The sequence below is a fragment of the Elaeis guineensis genome, chromosome 4, assembly GCF_000442705.2.
Source record: "Elaeis guineensis isolate ETL-2024a chromosome 4, EG11, whole genome shotgun sequence".
NCBI lineage: Eukaryota > Viridiplantae > Streptophyta > Magnoliopsida > Arecales > Arecaceae > Elaeis > Elaeis guineensis.
Genome location: NC_025996.2, coordinates 19,796,788 through 19,808,212, shown reverse-complemented (window position 1 = coordinate 19,808,212; position 11,425 = coordinate 19,796,788). Strand labels below are relative to the sequence as shown.

The following is an 11,425-nucleotide window of genomic DNA, read 5'->3' as shown; positions in this document are numbered from 1 at the left end:
ATCATGGGCACTTTAGTTTAAAGAATGATGCAATGAAGAGAGGGATCGAGCACATTTATGTTAATTAATTAAGCCTAATGATGGGCATTCAAACCATCATAACAAAAATTACCAACCACACAAAGTAACTCTCCACATCTGATATTAGTTAATTAAGTCTAATCATGGCACTTTAGTTTAAAGAATTCATGCGATGAAGAGAGGGAATCGAGTAGGAATGGTTGAGACTAGAAGTAAGTGGTAAGCCAATCCACCAAGAGAGCCCTCTCGTACGGTTCACGACAATGACACAAGGGCACTTTGTATTATTTTTTGTTGGGTTCCAAAGGAATAGAAGCTTGATTTGTATTAATATATTGATGGTGTCAATGTTATGATGCCATGCTTATGGTTCAACTTAAGATCATCAAAAGACCCGAAGCCTACATACAATGCTCATTTTTACGATAGGCCCGATGGCGATCGTTTGATAATTTATAGTTGTTTATAATATAAAGAAGAGACTTTTGGTTGCAGCAATAGGGGGTGGGCGAATCCACGCCCTTTCCTTTTGGCTTCTGAAGAGAATGAATGCTGTTTGTCCCACTCAATCGATTGGAAGCCATGATTAGAAAAAACAAGGAGGAAGGGACTAAAAGATGCTCTCAAGAGAGCATGGCTATGAATCGTTTGGTGGTCTGAATGAGATTGCAACATCTCATGATGTGAGCGTGCAAAGGATGGAAGAGAGGGAGGAGGAGGTGGCCTTTATTTGTGTCTCCACTAATAAAAAAAAGTACCATTAAATTGATACATGCGAGGGATAGACTCTGGACGAGTATTCTTCGTGTCACCTTTTTCAGTTGGTTGTTTAAATCTCACTCTTAATCTTAGTGGTGCCTACAAGTTTCAAATGAGATACTGATATATTTATTTATAATTTCAATCAAAAAGAAAATTATACTCATTTATTAGTGTTATTTATGTACCAAATGGTCTGAGAACCAACTCCTTTATTTACTAGGATTGAGAGATTAGAGTACTAGGGGAGGGCTCCACCTGTTGGTAGCCATTACTGTGAAATAAAAAGAAAGCCTGAGAAAAATATACAAGTTTTTTGGATGGTGAACTTGAATTGTATGGAGAATTCTAGTATTACCCTACTATCCATGATTGAAAGTGTAATACTTTTTAATTATTAATGGATGTTAAGGAATATATCACACTGATACATACACATACATGTACACACCCTCCTCCTACGGCAACCACACACTTCTCAAGCCCCCGTCTATATCTGAGAGTTCGTAGGTTTGAATTTCACTGGTAGCATTCTCGTATATTTTCCTAAAAGCCACTTATAAGCAAAAAGAATTGATGGAGGTCTTTTTTTTTAAAAAAAAATTTGATTAGATGTACACTATGACTATCAAATGCAGACCAACATAATCCAATTGCAAAGTACTATAGAATTTAATGAAGAAATATGAAAATCTTGATTTGGGTCATGTTTTTTTTTTCCGCTTTCAAGCAAAATAAATACTAAACAACCAAAGGTGAAGTTAGATAAACGTCTTGGAGGTCATTCCAAAGGATGGCAATTTCAATGGCTGGTGTAATAAGAATAGTGGATGTTGTGGTCATAGATCAAGGGGTCGAATAGCTCAGATGATTGGCTTATATCTCCGTCTCCGCATACGTGAGATATTATCCGCTTTGATTCATGACCATCTTTAGGCTTCAGTGAGCCTTTAGGCTTCAATGGACCTTGATCATTTAGAACCTCACGGTTTTGTCCTTTACAAGCTCACGTTGGGAGAGAAGGTTCCAATCCATATAAACCATATTCCTTCTTGACTCATCACTGATGTGGGACTAAAGAAGTCCTCTCTACACCAAACACAGCCCCCCAATTAAGAGGGAATATATATAGATATGAGTTTCCACAGACGGACAATAAAGATGGTCATAAATTAAAGCAGACAATACTTCACGTATGCGGAGGTGGAGACATAAGCCAACTATCTGAGCCATTCAATTTCCTTGACCCATGACCACAAGTGGATAAAATTATAGCTAGCAACCATTGACGTGATTGCCTGTGGAAGTGTCTAACAAATCCCCTTGTTAAATGTAGCCCAAGAAACTTAGATTTGTAGCATCCAATCAAGCCGTCAACCAATATCGGATTTCCTTAATCCAAGTGGATTCAATGGTCAATTTACCATGACAATTGGAGGCAATTGACCATCCAAGTATATCCTAGGGTTCATATTTTTGGTCAAAAACTATAAGAAGTAAATGATGGGATACAAAAGACTTAATCCTAGTTTTTTGACAAATTAATTGGGCTACTTGTTTACATGCATTGAAAAAGAAATTGAGGCAAAAGAACTTGTGGCACTCTCTTGTTGCATATCCCTTCATCATTGGGATCACACTATAGATCACCATGGTTTTCACCCACTTTTTCTTTCATTTTTCTTTTTTTGGCAATGCAGAGAATGAAGATATACACATCTCTATTACATCTGTCATATCATCTCGATCAATTTTTTTTCAGTAAATCTGATAAATTAAATCAATCAGTATAATTATATCATCTATCGATTCAAGGTTGCAACATACAGCTGCTACTTTAGTCACATCTAATTGGCTTCATGGTTGCATTTGATCATGGCTCTTGAGCCATGCTCGGCCTACTGTGCCACCGAAGTTGCAAAGCTATTTGAAGATTCTCCAACCCGTCTGAAAGAGATTTAAGGGACAACATCCACTATATGATGCAGATGGCAAGCACACAACCATTTTAACCCAAGCGGTTATGCTAGATTGAAAACCATTTCCAATTTCCAAGAGACACCTTTCTTTTGTTTGGGGAGCAATTAATAATTGCCAGATTCATTTTTCAAGTATATGCCTAACCGAGAAATCTAATAGTCATGCTTTCTAGAGTTTCATACAGATCCACCATAAGAGATTTTCAATATTATTTTAGTTCTAATAGGAGAAAATAAGAGATTTAAAGATGACGGAGTAACTGCCACCACGTGGCTTCCCAAAAATACTTCAATAATAAGCGAGGGTACTGTTGTAAATTCCTTACTTGTTCATTTTTCTAGTGAATTATTTGAGAGCTGTTACGTTGTTATGAGCTGGGAGCGAATGCAAGGCATTGACCTCTCCCACCTCTACCAATCGCCTTATATTCACACTTTTCCTCCTCCAAAGCCTCCAACCCCCTGCCTTTGTCCCTCTCTTTCACACACTCTTTCTCTCTTTCTCTCTCCCAATTTCTATTGCAGGATTGAAGGCACCCAATTTCGAGCTTCGTTTCGATCTATGCCAGGTTTGACTGTCCTTTTCCGTGAACATTTGTTCTTCTAAATCCTCCCATTTCAAGATCGTGACTTTGCGAGACTTGGATATCTTTCTTCTCGTTTTTGACAAATCCTCATTCGTCACCCAAAATCGTGAGCCATAAAACAAGCAACTCTCGTTTGTAGGCTTCGTTAAACTGGCTCTCTTTTCTCCCATTATTCCTTAGAGAAACGTTTATAAAAACCTTCAGATCATGTAACTTTTGCCTCCTCTTCCATCATCACACCCAAAAAAATCTCAAAAAAAAAATTTCTTAGCTTTTTTATTATGAATCCTTGAACAAGGTTCCATCTCTATTGTTATCAATCCTGGCCAGAATTCTACCATTCTTATAGCCATACCTTTATAAAAACCACCAAATCATGTAATAGTTCCCCTTCCTAGCACCCCTTTTTTTTCTACAAAAAAAAAAAAAACAAAAAAAAAACTCATATTCAAAAAAAAGCAAAAAAAAAAAAAAAAAGTTATTTGGTGTAGCTTTGCACAATGCCGGAGACGGAGACCGGAACGCCGAACGTGTCGGCTCCGCCGACGCCCGGCACGCCGGGTGCGCCACTCTTCTCGTCAGTCCGAGTCGACTCGCTGTCCTACGATAGGAACTCGATGCCGCGGTGCGGCAAGTGCTTGCCGGTGGACTCCTGGGCCTCCCCTGGCACGTGCTTCACCGAGTTGCCGAAGCCCAACGTGTCCCTCGCCCGCAAGGTACGCACGTGTGTATCGACGTATTACCGGCCTTCCTCGCATCTAATTAGCTTATACAGTATATTATATACGTTAGTGGTAATAAATCATATGCTTACCATACCGTATGCACTTGCTTTTGGCTTGCTTAATCGCTGACTCATGAATTATATAAGGTTTAAGTTACCGACTTCTCCTAGTCGTTTCTTTTTGTTTTTGGCTATCACTGTGTTGAGGTCTAAATGCCTGTTCGTGTACTGGATGATCTCAAGTGAGTATAATATTCCGTATTAGTTGCTATGTCTATTATTATTTTTGTTATAATTATTATCCTTTATCATTAATTACGGTCCTAAGCGGCCGACTGTCTGTTCCCCGGTGTGTGGTTTACTCCACCTTTGGTGAGCGTAAAAGATTTCTTTTTTGCTTCCCAGTGTGAGAGGTGAGAGCCAGAGGCTCGGATATATTTGTCTTTCTATTAGCCTTCCCTAATTTCGAGAGAACCAAATAAAACCTGCCTAAGACAACATCTCTGAGCCTCTGGTTTGCCCTAGGTACTAAGTAATCCTGGCTCGCCTATTAAACGTTGTGGGCAATGGAAACCTTACCCCAAGGGAGTGACATTTAGGGGCATTTGATTATGGAATAGGTGGAGATATCTTCCGTTGAAGGATGTCCTTGTAAAAGGATCACGGAATAGGAACCTAAACCGTGCGGATGTGCAAGTGGGCCCGCATGGTATAAATTTATTCCATTAAAATGGTATAATAGACTTTTATCACAAAAAAAATGCTGTCCGGCTGTCCCTATCCTCTTCAATTACTCTATCATTCTTATTTATTTTATAAATATTAAAAGAATAAAAGGACAATTTAATTTTCGTAAAAGAATCCGGACTATTGCAAAACTCAAAGCGCATTCATTGTCCCTTATTTCCTGCACTTATCGCCTGCATTTATCCATCCAACCAATAATCAAAAGTTCTTATTCCCAAAAATAGATGTGTCCTTTCAATAGTGCAAGATATATCTCTTTTAAAATCTATTATACAAGATATATCTCTTTTAAAATCTATTCTGCAACCAAATATTCCTCTCCTGTATGGGCTTTCATAAAAATTTTTTTTGTTCTATATGGTACTGTAGAACCTATTTGGCAGCCCTTTTCCCGGGAACAGCACACTCCATTTTCTCGGTGTTCTTTTATGTAAGAGGACAATCCCCCTAGGTCAACCAACAATGGGTGGCCATCAATTATCATGTTTTTTCCCCTCCCATCGTCCCACTTGTAGAACTTATCTCTTTAAAGCCATTTTAAGGACCGAAATTCCTCAATAACCCTTCAGCACGAGGAATTAAGTATTTTGCTGCACTATGTTGCAACTCATGGCGCATGAGGGTATGATATGTGATGCCTGTAGCTTCTGCTCAGCTTCTCTTGTGCGCCTTCTCTTGCTCTTCTGGCCCAGTGTGGCTGTAGCTTCCTTAGTAACAGTTGTCTTGCTCTTTCTTTTGCATCTGCTCAGCTTTCTACCTAGAGGAAAAAAAAACTGCTGAGTATCATAAGATGACATAAAATTTGGTACATGTCTATCTTCAATTTTGGCTTTTGTTCACCGGAATCTCTAGAATGACATAAATCAAGTCATGTCGTTGGATCAAGATAACATCTATACCATTTCCCTCGTCCTAATATGTCTCATTAAAGTATGGGCTAGAATTTCATTTGTGACAAACTGTAGGCTAGATTATTCTAAGCGCACAAGTAGATCTGAAGCCTTAATATCTAATGTTTGATACTGGCTAGATGGGTAGGAATGGGTCATCGCTTGTCATGGCGTTGACAAACGTGAGATGAAGTAGGGGTGAAGGTTTTACCCGGGGTGAAAAAAAAAAAAAACGGGACGTTGAAGAGGGCATTGGATGGACTTGGCCTCCCCCGACGGATGCGCGTAGCTGCGGATAAGTTAATAAATGCGGTCAGTTTTCGCCCGCTTCCATGCATGATGCTGTTCCCCATCCAAATCTAATGAATCATCCTTCTTTATTTCTCTCTCTGACTATTTGATGTTCAATTAATGATGCCAAATATGTCTGGTTCTTATATGTTCTGATATTTATTTGTTTGAAGCCTGTGTATGATGTCACCTCCTCGCCTTATTGTAATTAGAAAGATGCCTGCAATTTTTCCAAGGATTTTGTCTTCGCTTTTTTCTTGATCAAGAAAGCTAGCTCCTATAGTATGTATCATTTTAGCCGCCATTATTTGTTAGATTCCGTACTTCTCTTACGCTTTCATCTATTCAAGAACTTGTCTATGCATAATAAGGAATTGGTCTGTACCGTATGGTTGGTTTGGAAGCGGAATCAGTAAAAATGATAATTAGAATATGGTGACACTTGTTGCTATTCGAATCAAAGGAATGCTAAATTAGAATATGGTGACCTTTTGCTATTGGAAAAGAAGATCAGATCTCTCTAGAGAAGGGATCCTACAAAACGCTTTTAGGTTGACAGATGTCCTTTCTAATAAAAGTTGAAGAGAATCGCATAAGCTGCATTCTAAGGAATCCAACATCTGGTCCAAACAACAATAACCGGAGGAGGGATCGTTTTAAAGAGTGGTCCTCTGGCCTTGCTCCTTTGGTATAAAGCTGCACTGGAATTCTCAGACCATGGTATGGTCATGTTTAAGTGGGAATAAAATAGTAGCCTACGATTGTTTCTTTGTTTTGAGCTGACAAGCATTTTATTCAGTTGGATTTGTTTAGCATGAGCATGTCTCGAACGGTAACTTTCGTAAGCACCTCTTCTATTAGTTGTAATTAATAGTCTAAAATATGGACGTTGATTGAGGTTTCATTGACTAATCTAAATTAATTTTATATCCAATCAGCCTGGTAGTTTTTTCGTCATGTCTTTTTTAATGGATAAACTTTTTTTTCCCAATGCTAGCCGCTAGCTTTCTGTGATTTCGCAAGAGTACTGCTGATTTCCAGCACCACTCCCCCCCCCCCCCAATAGAAGAAAACTTTATAACTTTAGCTTGGAAGACTAGGAGAAGAGGGCATCCATCATATGTCACGATCTTATCAAGGGTTGGAACCATGCCAGATAACTCGAGTTTGGACTTATGTTTGATGGGACAAAGGAAAAGACCGCATGTTTCGAATCTGAGCTCAGAGCTTGTCGAAACCAATTAGGTGGACCTAAAATATTTTTAGGCCATCGGTTGGGGGGTGCATGCGCCGATCTGCGGTGTATATTTAAGTGTATTATGATTCGAGTGGGGACAAAGCCTACTCAACCTTTTCAACAGATGCCCAACTAGGGCCCCTCCAATTATTTCCCTGTGGACCATGGCCTGCTTGGCCATGTATGAGCAATGTTTGCCAGAGTCACGCTAGCTTTATAGGCTCAACTGGTCTGTGCTCCAGTACCATTTCTTTGGTGTCTAGATAACAAAAGGAAGAAGTCATCAAAAAAATCCTATTTCTTTATATACTTCAAATTATACAAAACTTTATGTTAATTATTTAGACAAGTTACAATCAAATTGTATCACATTCCAGTGATTAATGCACCCCTCCTCCACATTAGATGATATGTAATCTTTAGTTCTGTAGAATGGAAGAGGGTGCTGGATACCTTCAAAACCTTTTTTTTTTTTTCCTTTTTCGAAATCAAGAATTGGGTCTACTAATCCTTGGTGAACATTTGATGACAATGGCAGCTTGGAGCAGAGTTCGTGGGCACCTTCATTCTGATATTTGGTGCCACCGCAGGCCCCATCGTGAACCAAAAGTACAACGGAGCCGAGACTCTCATCGGCAATGCTGCGTGCGCCGGGCTTGCGGTCATGGTGGTCATCCTCTCCACCGGCCACATCTCCGGTGCCCACCTCAACCCCTCCCTCACCATCGCCTTCGCATGCCTCCGCCACTTCCCCTGGGTCCAAGTCCCCGCATACATAGCTGCCCAAGTCTCAGCATCCATCTGTGCTTCCTTCGCACTCAAGGGCATCTTCCATCCTTTCCTCTCCGGCGGCGTCACGGTCCCTTCGGTCACCACCGCCCAGGCGTTCTTCCTCGAGTTTTTCATCACCTTCAATCTCTTGTTCGTCGTCACTGCCGTCGCTACAGATACTCGAGCCGTAATCCAATGTCCTCCTCCCATTTGTATTCTCTCTAATTCCATTTCACTCTCCAATTAATGTCTCTTCTTGTTTACTTTTAGGTAGGAGAACTGGCCGGAATAGCAGTTGGCGCTACGGTTATGCTTAATATCCTCGTCGCTGGGTAAGTACTTGGAGAAAAAAAAAAAAAAACTAAAAATCAATTTGATACCTACTCGATAATGTAAAAATATCTCTTAACTTATTTCATTTTCTTAATGGAAGTGGAATAGAAAAAAGTGTAACAATTGTTTGATTGGGGTAGGCCATCGAGCGGTGGATCGATGAACCCGGTGAGGACGCTGGGCCCGGCGGTGGCCGCCGGGAACTACAAGCAGGTGTGGATATATCTGGTGGCGCCCACTGCAGGGGCCATCGCTGGAGCTGCCACCTACACCCTTGTGAAGCTGACAGACGAAAACGGGGTGACACCACGCTCGGCCCGAAGCTTCCGCCGCTAGACTCGATCCGGGGCTGCACTATATATACATATATGGCTATCCTATTCGCTGTGCTGTTGCTGCTGCTACTTTCTTCTGTTCATGCATGTGTGCTTGTTTGTGACTTTGTGAGTGATGATAATTAATAAAGTGTGATAATGGTCGTTTGCGTGTGATGGACGACTGTTGGACGGCTAGCTTGGTGGAACCGACGGCAAGTCCACGCTCATCAGCGAAAGGGTAAGGGGATCTGTGGATGTGATGGCTTGGAGAGTGGCTGTGCTGTGGCTGACGCGAAGCTAGCTGTCTCTGTGTGTCGAGTGTGAAGGCGAAGCGAATCTCGTCAGGGGGTAGATGACCGGGAGAGGTTCGGTTTGCCAGTGGTCCTTTGTGTGGTTGTGAGGAGTCCTCGGAATAAAGTGTGTGTGACCTATGTCCTGGGATGTATCGCTTGAAAACTGCTCTGGTAATATATATGTATATATATATAAATATATTGTTGGATATGTTGGGTCTGAAAGCCTTCGAATACTTTGTTTATCGCTTTATTCTGTTTGGCTTGATTCGATTGCTGGAGGTGGTGTTGCGTTCCGAATTGCGCCTTTGCCTTTTCGCAGAAGATGACGGTAGCCGCAGTACAACTGCCGCCCTTTATCGGATGGCTATCGGATTTGCGATTCTCTTTCACTCCTGAGATCTCAGCTGAGGTATTGGTTTGTGTGCAGACTGGGATAGACTGTTAAGGCCTGGAACAACACCTATGTTTCCGATCTATATTTAGTTTTTTTTTTTTTTTTAGCCGCAACTAATAAATCTTGTCCATATAAAAAAGAAAGTAATGAATCTTACTTTTAGTATGAAAGTAGCTAAATCCGGTCTGAGATCACCTACTGATGCTTGATAGTCTTCTTTTTGTAATCATCTAATCTGTCGCACTGTTAGACTTTGAAAGACGGTGCATATGTTCTTAGTTTTTTAGTAATTTTGTTCAAGTGGATGAGAACCAATCTTCCAATAGATCTAAATCTGACTTGTAAGCACGCAGAACCGATACGGGCTCACGTTTTCATCGACCCAATCCGGGTCCAATATTTATATAATATAATACATATTATTATCTAACATTTTATTTATATATATATATATATAAAAGATAATATAGAATATAGTACAAACATATTTTTTTAATCTTCTTCCTGGTCTCATCCTTTCCGTCTCTCTTCCCCACACCATCCGCTCCCCTCCTCCTCCTGCCACCACCCCAGCCTCCCCCGTCCTACCTTCCCCTCCCCTCCACCACCTCCTCCTCCCACCGCCCCGCCAGCCTCCCATCCTACTTTCTCCTTCTCCTCCTCCACCTCCCACTACCCCGACTGACCCCCATCCCACCTTCCCCTCCTCTCCACCTCCTCTTCCACCCACCATCCTCCATCCCCCGCCCCCCTCCCCTCCTCCCACCATGCAACCATGCAATTATAAGCTTCTTCATCCTTTTTTTTTGGGCTGCTTCAAAACAAAGTAACCACATTTATAGGCATAAGGAATTAGAAAAGCCGTTCTCCTGCGACAGCATTTTGCCGAAAACATACTGAATCAGATCTCCTACATCAGAGCGTCAGAACATTAATAAGTGGCATGCACATTAAATTTTTCATTCATAGATATTTAATGCAATCAATCATTAGCGATTTTACTGAAAACGTTCTAGTTTGACAAATTGTGCTAAACTGTTAATGGTTCCACCGGTCACTTGAGTGAAAATTTATAGTTAGTTATCTCGAGCTTTGGAAGGCACAAGCTGGTCAACAAATGGAAAAACTGAAATCTCAAGGCAGAATAGCATTTTAAATGCATCCCCCTTAGGGGATCCGATTGCTTATTTTTCAGAACTATAGCCAGAATTGACAATTTGATCACTCCCTTGGGTCTATATTTTGTATATCTTCTTGTATTGCTCTACCTCTCCAGTAAATAATTTCTTCGGCAGCACAATAAAAGTTTCACTTGTCCCCTGGACCCCTGAATCTTTACGAGTATTCACCTTTAGACACGGGCTTTGGCTGGGATAGGCTACGCCACGGCCACAACCCAATATCTGATATCACACGGTGGATAACACGCCACATTACTCCCTTGTATTTCACCAATTCCCGATTGCCCTAGTCCATGCAATAATTTCTCAACAGGTCTAATTTCTCTAAGAACAGGACCCATCATTCCGAAATTTAGGTTGCCAATTTCGGCCTGGACATATCAGGCTGGGCTACTTTGTGCGGGTCAGTCCTAAATCTTGAGCCTGGCCTGGCTGAGAATCCATAATTTGGGCTGCCCGGCGCCCTGAAGAGCTATTTGGGAAGCCCAGGTGGAGTGGTAGTCTTTAAGTTTCTAGAACAAAATTTTCTAAGAATTAATAATAGGAGCCTCACCAACAAAATTTGATGATGTATATTATCTATATTTATGTACATCCAAATCCAACTTATTAGTTTTCTCCGAATTAAACTTCTTATACTTGCAAGTCATAATAATCCTTTTTTTTCTTCTTCTTCTTGGTCCCCTTTTCTTTTCGATGCAGTTTTTTTTTTTACCATTAATTTTTTTGTTGCTTTATTAGAGCACTCTGCCATAGTGAGAAAAATTACTGTTAAGCTCTAACCCAAAATTCAAGTGTACACCTTTTTTTTTTTTTCTTTTTTTTTTGATAGAATTATAGAAATATATAGTTTATCAAGCAATGTACAGTTGTACAAGGTTATAAAATTTAATTACCA

The 11,425-nt window shown here is 40.6% G+C and overlaps 1 protein-coding gene across 2 annotated transcripts; it reads left to right on the top strand.

Moving 5' to 3' along the window:
• The first annotated feature begins 3,762 nt into the window (after positions 1-3,762).
• LOC140857190 (probable aquaporin NIP5-1) lies at positions 3,763-9,158 on the top strand. Of its 2 annotated transcripts, none has more exons than XM_073255785.1 (4): positions 3,763-4,062; positions 7,774-8,193; positions 8,277-8,338; positions 8,480-9,158. In XM_073255785.1, exons 1-4 carry the CDS (start codon positions 3,847-3,849, stop codon positions 8,673-8,675), a joined length of 894 nt encoding a protein of 297 aa, XP_073111886.1. In that variant the 5' UTR covers positions 3,763-3,846; the 3' UTR covers positions 8,676-9,158. The 2 variants fall into 2 exon arrangements, with proteins under 2 accessions (XP_073111886.1, XP_073111887.1); XM_073255786.1 differs by lacking the exon at positions 3,763-4,062 and adding an exon at positions 4,489-6,019.
• The last annotated feature ends 2,267 nt before the right edge of the window (positions 9,159-11,425 follow it).

Coding starts and splice junctions, on each gene's coding strand:
- LOC140857190 (XM_073255785.1), top strand. CDS start 3,847: ATGCCGGAGACGGAGACCGGAACGCCGAACGTGTCGGCTCCGCCGACG. Junction 4,063..7,773: donor ACGTGTCCCTCGCCCGCAAG/GTACGCACGTGT, acceptor TGACAATGGCAG/CTTGGAGCAGAGTTCGTGGG. Junction 8,194..8,276: donor TCGCTACAGATACTCGAGCC/GTAATCCAATGT, acceptor GTTTACTTTTAG/GTAGGAGAACTGGCCGGAAT.